The sequence below is a fragment of the Cariama cristata genome, unplaced genomic scaffold, assembly GCF_000690535.1.
Source record: "Cariama cristata isolate BGI_N322 unplaced genomic scaffold, ASM69053v1 scaffold8337, whole genome shotgun sequence".
Lineage (NCBI taxonomy): Eukaryota > Metazoa > Chordata > Aves > Cariamiformes > Cariamidae > Cariama > Cariama cristata.
In genome coordinates, this window is record NW_009624899.1 from 23,819 (window position 1) to 32,408 (window position 8,590).

At 53.7% G+C, this 8,590-nt stretch overlaps 1 protein-coding gene across 1 annotated transcript in view; it reads left to right on the forward strand.

The window, feature by feature from the left end:
• AMN (amnion associated transmembrane protein) overlaps positions 1 to 8,590 on the forward strand; it is a 22,133-nt gene that overhangs the window by 4,677 nt on the left and 8,866 nt on the right. The window contains exon 4 of the mRNA XM_009703368.1: positions 7,713 to 7,800. Within this exon, the coding sequence (XP_009701670.1) occupies positions 7,713 to 7,800 (88 nt within the window). The remainder of the gene's footprint in view (positions 1 to 7,712; positions 7,801 to 8,590) is intronic.

The window sequence follows — 8,590 nt, forward strand, 5'->3', positions numbered from 1 at the left end:
GGAATACATTAAGCTTTAGAGTCACCATGGAGATGCTATATAGCCTTTGGCCAAAAAAAAAAAGACAGCGTTGCTTTCTATAGCAGCACAGGAGGAAATTCACAGCCGGGGAAGGGGCTGAGCTGTTACTGACTTTCATGAGGACAGTGCCCGCTGCGGTGGGTGCAGGGGAGGGATGCTTGGCGCTGGTGCCCTGTCAGTGGAGGAGCAGCATCAACCCTCCCATCCCGACTCCCCAGCTGTGTGGAGTGAGACCTGGGGTGCCGGAGGGTCCATGTGTGCCACCATCAGCCCCCCCCTAGACATTTGTATTAAAGGAAACACTTCTGTACATTGAACCCTCCAGCTCCCCTCCCCATCCATCTCATGTGGGCAGCAGCCGAGTGCTGGCAGCTGCTTTCTCGGGAGGAGACCAGGGCTGTTGGGGCACACAGCCCACCTCCCTGCTCGGAGGAAACCCAATTATCGTCCAGCTTCCTCGTTATTTGGTCTGAAGTTTCAAGTGGGTCCCTAATTCAGCCACGCACTGAATCCAAATCCAGCTTAAGTGTAAGTGACTTTGAAGCACAACTGTTGTGATTAGGTTGGATTTTCTATGGTATTTAGCTGCCTAAAGTTGCAGATCAGTATTTAGCCAGCTTTCAGAGGCGCCTGGGAGTAAATCCACAAAAAAAGATGGAAGTACTCAGGATGGTAGTGCCTGATGTGGGTGCTCCAGGGCAAGGTGGGCTTTGGCTTCACTTGTCTCCCTGCTGTGGGAGAAGGGCTCCTCTGAGGGGTTTGGACCCTCTGGCTATGGCTGCGCTTCCAAAGGGAGCCAGGCCAGGGCACAGCTGTGGCTGCAAGCCCAGCATTTGCCCAGATAACACCAGCCTTGGTGCAGTTTGTGCCCGAGCCAGCCGGCACTGCAGCACGGGCCAGGGATGGATGATGCCGCTTGCTATTTTTGGGGTGGTAGGAGTCGGGTTTAGCCACGTGGGCAGAGCAGCCTCGCTCGACTCCCACGATGCCAGGGTCAGGGCACTGGCCGGGGTTATTCAACAGCACGACATCACCTTTCCCGCTCTGTGCCATCACTGAGCCCTGCCACGGCGGCAGCAACTGCCCGTACCTCCTCCATGCTCCCCCAGTGGGGGACCACAAAGGCTGGGTCAAGGTTGGGAGTGTGTGGGGCACTGGGGTCTAACCAGGGATGCCTTGCCCAACCTTATATTTTTAGCTGCCTAATTGCGAGAGCAGAATGTACTCAGCTTTGCTGCAGGATGCTCCCGCTCGGTTCCTGGCAGAGATTGATCTTGAAATGCCAATTGCTCTCCAGGGGCACCAGCTCTAATGAATTGCCAGAGTTTGCGCTCGTCCCAGGCACCGATGCTCCCTCCCCCCCTGCTTCCCAAACAGCAGGGTAAGGAAACACCCAGAAAAGGGATTATTTTTCCTTCTCCTCATATGAAGGTAAAAAATTTCGCAGGAGTGCGTGCATGCGTGCTAGCACATAATTACAAGCCCAAATCCTGCAGGCTTTTCTCCGGTAGTGTTCCCGCTGAAGGCTTGCCCTAGGAAAGCAGTGCGGTAAAACAGCCTTTTACAGTTGCCTCCCCGAGTTTATTTGCTCCTTGCAAGCTAGTTTCCAGCAGGAGGAGTTATTAAAGCCCGTGACGAGTGGAGCAGCTTGTCGGCATCCCAGGCTGGAGCAGATGCTGGGGCAGGTCTGGCTGGGTGGCTGCTCCATGGACCAGCTGCCACCCCTCACCGCTGGGGACGGGTCCCCTGCCCACACCGTGAGCCTCTTTCCATCTCTCTCTGATCTTGTCTGTGGAGGGAGGTTCAGGATAATGAGCTCAACTAACCTGAAGTAGATTTGGCAAAAGGCTTTAAGCCTCTGTGTGACTTCTGCATCCATAACTCAAGTGTCTTGAGCTGGTTTGCCGTATGTGCTCCCCGAGGGGCTCTCAACGCCCCCGTGTCTCCCAGGGACACCCGATTTCTGCACCCTGTTGGGACCTGTTTGGCTCTGCATCTGGAGGTGCGCACTGGGGGGCTGCATTCAAAATAATGGTTTTTCTGGGCTGGTTGCTTTTTTTATTCCCCTCAATGGCTTTTATTGGGGTCTGCGGGGTGGTTTGGCAGAGGATATGCTAGCCAGCACCTGTGTGGGATGGCCAGGAGCTGTGGCTTCTTTGTGAGGATGGGCAGGAGCGTGATGTTTCAGGAAACCAATGTGCCAGGCCACCCATGTGCCAGGGGATGCGGTGGCACGGCCAGCTTGGGCAGGTGATGCAGAGGGGCCTGTGCCCTGAAACGCAACGTAAAACATGACGACCTGCCTTGCAGGAGGGGGAGGCAGGGACACGCAGCCAAGCGCCTTCTTAGCTTGCAGGGGATGATGCTGAAATGATGATGTTCCACCAGCGCATTGCTCCTTTGCCTGTGCCCCTGCCTGCTCCGGGGGGTGAAAGCAGAGGGGTGAGTTATTGCTGGGAGCAGAGGAGGGCTGGTGGGCATCTTCTGCTTGCCACCCAAGTGTCCTGCGGAAAGGAGCACTAGCTTCTGTGCCCTACTCTGCACTGCACCAGCCTGCCTGAGCGTGGATTTCATGAGGATAAAAACTGTGTTTCTTGCCTGGTTTCCTTGGGATGCTAAAGCCCTGTTCCTCATGGGGGCATGTGCCTGGGCAGGGAGCTCTTTGGGCAGCAAGATCCTAGTCCAGCAGGAGGTCACCCTCCTTGGGTGACCCAGAGGTCTTGGGATGGCCACAGGTCATCCTGCCTTGCCTGTCCCTCTCGCAGGGGATCTGGAATAGCCGGCGTATGACCGGAGGCCATGGCAGGGACAGGCTGGATCTGTTGGCAGGCTGTGGGCATAGGATGGTGTGTGCAGCTCAGGGGGAAGGATGCCAGCTCAAGGATGTAGGTGGGAGCTTCACCTGGGCAGAAAAAGCAAACAAATGAACCCCCACTAACAAACCCTGGTAATGCTCCAGAGCTGTCAAAGGGATTCACCTGCGGATGAATCTGGGCCCGTGCCTTTCTGGGGCCTTCAGCCAACAGCTGGATCCCACCCAAGCACCCACGTGCCCAGCCCGGCCCCAGTGGGCGTTAGGAAAACTCCCACTATTCCCACCTGCTGGCAGCAAGGGGCAGGGGCTGCCTACCTGCTGCCCTGGCTGCCTGCTGCTGTTTGCGGGGGGATGCTGTCCCAGCAAAGCAGGACTGGGAGAGATGATACAGAAATTGTTTTCCTTGTGCATTAACACCTGCGGTGGGTTACAGCACTCCATGTTGGAGAAATAACCCTGTCACATCCTACCCCAGTGATGTTTTTCAATGGGGTGCCACTGGTACCAGCCCTGAAGCTGCTCCTGGGCTGGGTGCCAGGTGAGGGCACCCAGGAACATGCGCAACCCTGTGGGCTACCGACCTGCTCGCTGGTGCACCCATGGGTGCAGGGTTGTGGAGCCCAGCATGCTGGGGCAGTCTTGGCATTGCACGATGGGGATGGTGGCACCCTCTCACCTGAGCAAGGAATTCAAATGCATTGATACTGTGAACTAGAACAAGGCTGGGGGAAGAGGCGGCTGCGATCACAAGCATCGCTTACCCAGGCTCAAAGCAGAAGTGCTGCATTTTTTCCTGTGCTAATGACGGCGACACGCCAGTCACACTGCTGCTGTCAGACATCTCAGCCCGATGCTCATGAATCGAGCAGAGCCAGGATGTGCCAGAGGCCGGTTCAAAGCCACCTGCTTCAAAAGGCGCCTCTCAGGCATTTGCTATTTTTTTTCTTTTGCATTTTGGAGGTTTGTTTCATTTTCACTTATGCACTGGGGCAGTAGGATTTCTTCTCAGTGGTCCAGCCCTGGGGTAGCAAACGTGGTGACTCTGGGCCAAGAGCCACATGGGTCTTTCCTCTTTTTTTTTTTTTTTTGCTGACTTTGATGAGAAGAATGATGACTGTGTTTCAGTTGTCATTACACTTGATAACGATGACTGAGGAGATAAGTCATTTACCAGTATCAGGGATGGGAAACGACTAATGGGACTCTATGCTCGCTGTATTAATGGCCCTGGAGTACAGGTTGGCAGAATCAAGGGAAGGCAGATGAAACTGCCAGCTTTTTGGCTTCGGTCCTTTGGTACATGTCATTGCTCAGTTCAAAATGTACTTGGAAAGTGGCCCAGCCTATATACAATTTCTATACTAAACTCCCAAATGCAGAAAACCACTGCCCAACCGGAGTCTCCATTTGTACTCTGCAGCAAGCTGAGATGCTTAACTAATGTTAGGAAAAAAGAAAGGGCAAATTATTTACAAACAAAGATCCACTGGACGATGGAGCCACTTCTGAAATGCTGCGCAGTGGTGTGCATCTCGGGGAGGGCTGGTGGTGGATGGGCAACGCGTTCGCCTTGGTGGGCAAGGAACCGTAGCTGTTGGGGCCAGCCTCAGAAATTCCTGCTACAAAGCAGACGTACAGGGCTGCTCTTGCACTTCATTTTTGTGGAGATGAGGTGACTCCATCCGCTGGCTCGCATTGCATTGTATTGACTTTTAATTGCAGGACTGGTGCTAACAGTGTTTGGGCAGTCCCAGACTGTGAAGGGGTCAGCAGCTGGGACACCGCGTGTGTTGTGGGATTCTCATTTCCCTCCCACTCTCACGCTTACATGGACAGCTTCCTCTGGGCTTGGGAAGTCCAGCCAGCCTGGGGTTTTGACCTCAATGGTGGAGGGGGATCTCCAGTGATAGCTGGAGAAGCTGCATCTTCTCCAGAGAACCCAGAGGCCAGGGTCTCCAGAGCCCTGCACAGGTCCTGTGGGCATGGGGCAGGTTTAGCATAAGGTAGCTCCTCCCACCCCTCCCCATGGGCAGGATTGGTGCTGTGCTGTGCTGACCCTGCGTCTACTCTGCACCCCATCCAGACCCCGCTCACCTGGGCTCTCCCGGGCACAGAAGGATGCGACCTCGGTTGGTTGTTGGACCAGCACTTGTGCATCCATATGTGCACGTGTGTGTATCTCTAACCAAGCAAGCCCACCCCATCTCCGCTCTCGCCACACTGAACTCAGCCACGTCGTGTGAATCCTTACCGGCTTTTCCTTGCTTTGCTTTGTGCATAATGCGGGCATACAATGCTCTTGCATTGCTGGCTGAAGCAGCGTGAACAAGGCAGCTTACAAATACAGGCACATATTTGTCTAAGTGTTATCTCTGTGGCATTTTTCTCTGCCCTGGTTAATTTGTGAAGAGCTGAAAGAACAAACCCCTGGATGGGAAAGCTCATTGTGTCCTGCATGGCCACCACAGGGCGTTTGGGAGGCTCTGACCCACAGCCAGAGTCAGAGTGTTTGGTAACTGCAGGGGAAAGAGCTGTCAGGCAGGCAGGGATGAGAGCAGGGACTTCCCAACCCTGTGGTCTTCATCCAGCAACAACACTCACAAACACCAACTTCTGCAGCCTGGGAAAGCAAGCAGAGGCCAGGCAGTCATGGCCCTGCTGTCACCTATCCCCATCGCCAGCAGCTGCTGTCTGATTTTTCTTCTTCCACCCAAAGATCCCTGCAGCTACGGGACGGAGTGCCCACAGGTGACTGCTGTGAAGAGCTGGTACCCTGCATTGGTGAACTGATCCACCGCAGCCCATCCAACACCCCACCCTGGGCAGCTCAGCTGGACCCCAGCAGCTGGCTGGGCACCCTCCCTGCTTGGCCCCGTCATGCACAGCAGGGTGCAGGGTGGCAACCTGCAAACTGGGCAAGAGACAGCGGTGAGGGGCTCCAGCCTGAAATGGCCCAGAGGATTTGGGAGAAGGGACTTGGCCGGCAGTGCTGCTGGTACCTGCCCTGGGTATAGACTTTCGCTGACTGCTCCCAAAGTGTCCCACCACCTGTTCCTGCGTGGAAAACAAGCCAGGGCACCTCTGAAGTGAAGCACCTTGTGAAAGAAGCTGGTAGCATAGGCCTTGCCCAGCTCAAAGCAGGCTGTCCTGAGCCTCAGAACATCACTAGACATGGCATTTGTATCTGCAGCTAAAGGGCACGTTGCCATTCATAGTCTGGCAGACATTTCAGCCTCTTTCAGTGCTTCAGTATTGGAAAAATTGGCTTTACTCAAGAGTAATAGAAATTCAGAGAACATGATGGCGTGATTTCCAGTTAGGCATGACACATGCTATGGCCTCATGGAGAAATGTCCATAAGCAAAGGCTTCTCCCTGGCTGGTGGGGACACTCTGTACCCTTGGGGCAGACGTTGCCCAGACCTCAGCTATTCACCTTGTCATCCCCTCTTGTCCAGCCCGACGTACGGCATTGCTGGGTCTGAAGCAGATGGTGCACAGGAGCACTGCAGGGCTCTTCTCGGTGGCAGCCGCCCTCTGCTCTCCACCCGGTCTTCTCACGGTTCCCAAGCCGAGAGAGGGACCTGGGCTATGCCCTTCAAAGCAACGTACCACCAGGGCACTGAACTTCTAACAGCTGCCTACAGCTTGGGGGATGAGGAGCTTTTCGCTATGTCCATCTCCGATAGCTGTGTGGGACAGAGCATCCTCAGGCAAGACTGCCCCAAGCACAGAGAGCTATCATCTCAGCCACTCACAGCAGTCATTTGTAAGTCTTGCTTTCTGTAACCTATATGCATATTTAAAGACCAATTAAGTAGATGAAACCTTAAAATCCCTTCTAACGTGCTTCTGCCTGAGCACAGGACCCAATGCATCGGCATAACGCAGTCCTGGAGGGCTTCCAGCTGCTCTCTAGGGAGTGGTGCTAAAACCCTGGATAGATCAAGTTAGACGAGAAGGGAGCCTTGAACTTCACTCACTCCTTGACACATGAAAATATTGGGGGGAAAACCCAACTTTCTCTGTGGTGACTTCTAAACGTAAAATAAGATGGGCTGGGCTCAATAACCCGTGTGCTGTGAACAAGTTGCCTGACTCTGTGGTTTGCCAAGGCCTGTCCCAGAGTCGGCAGTGCCGGCCGGTGAGCTGGGTGGCTGCAGCTTCTCACCAAAAGGGCTCCCATGGCAGACCTGCGCCTGTTGAGGTTTGGCCTTGTGCCCCGGAGCAGCAGCCTGGCCAGGCTGACGCTAGGCAAGTGTGGTGACCCTGAGTACCTGCCGGTGATGTCCTACCCCAACAGAAGAGGGTCTGGCTAGGGCAGGCTGCGGCAAATGCCGCTGTGTGCTTTCCTTAGCTCGTGCCAAGCACGAACCCACTAGTTGAGACCTCACCAAGCGTTGCTTGAGCCTGTGAGTTGTTTTTTGTGAGGCAAGCGCAGCCTCCGGAGGTGGGAACCCATTAAACGAAGGGACCTCTGGGCACTTGTAGAGTAAGGTCAGGTTTTTCATGGCATACCAATGTATGAAGCCATTCCTGAGCTGTGGGGAATGTGTGCAAGAGGAGGAAGTAGCTGTCAAAAGAGCTTATTTTGCTTTTTCCTTGTTCTTTCTTCCCTGAACACTTCATGCTTTTCTGTGTAACTGGAAGATAATGTCAAAGTGCCTCTCCCTGTCGCAGCATCCCCATCTGTAAACACGGGAGCTGATACTTTCCCATTAATGTGGGGCACGGCGAGGGTAACTCCTAATGACTGTAAAGTGCCTCGGAGACAGCAAGTGTAATAGGCAGCCTAATAATTAGCACTGTTCTTTGATTACAAGCCTGGGTGGCTGGCAGCGGGACCGCACATTAATACTCTGAATCCCTTTGTCTAGTACCTGCCCCTGAACGGAGAACTCGTGCTGGCATCTGGTGCGGGATTCGCAGCTTTCAATGGCAGCTGGGATCCAGGCTGTGACTCAGGTATTTTGTGCCCAGACCTGTCAGCCCATGGTTAATCATGCAAATTCAGCCCAGACGCTTCTACAAAGGTCTTTGCTGTTCCACCTCAGAGCAAAGTGAATCACTCCTCTTTTAATACCTATCTTTTCTTTGATGACCTCCCTCACATCAGATCTTTTTTTCCTGCTAGATCACCTGTCTTCTAAAAAAGTAATTATAGTAGGGAAGCCTTTGAAGTTGTAGAAGAGAGGCAAATGTTGTTTGTATTTTACCCTGCCTATTAAGCAGGTAGCCACATCAAAGCCCTCATTTTCTTTGCCATGGTATTTCTAAAGAAAACTGGTTAGGAATTACACACCGGTGAGCTGACCCACAGCCATCGCAGCGAGCTGCCCTTCGGCCCAATGCGCACAGGGAGCGAGCGCATCCTTCCCTCCCCTCTTAGCCTCCAGCCCAGGTTTGTCGTGACTGAGACAGCAGGTTTGTTTCATCGGTGCCTGTTACTAGTCTGAAAGCTGTTTGCTAGGGAGATGTATTTTGGATATTTAAGAGCTACCTAATGCTTCCAGTGGCAAGTAACTTTTTAGTTCGGCCACAGGAAAGGAAGAGTCCAAGCAGAGTGCCAGTACCTGTGCTCTGACTGGCAAAAAAAAGAGAAAAAAGAGAGAAAAAGCCCAAACAGGAAGGACTGTAGCATCAAGCTGTCTGGAGCAGCCTCGAAATCCCTTCATCCCTATCATTTCTCTGCTTTGAGGCTGTTTGACCCCATCAGGGATGCTCTGGCAGCTGCGCTTTGCACTGAGTTTTCCTG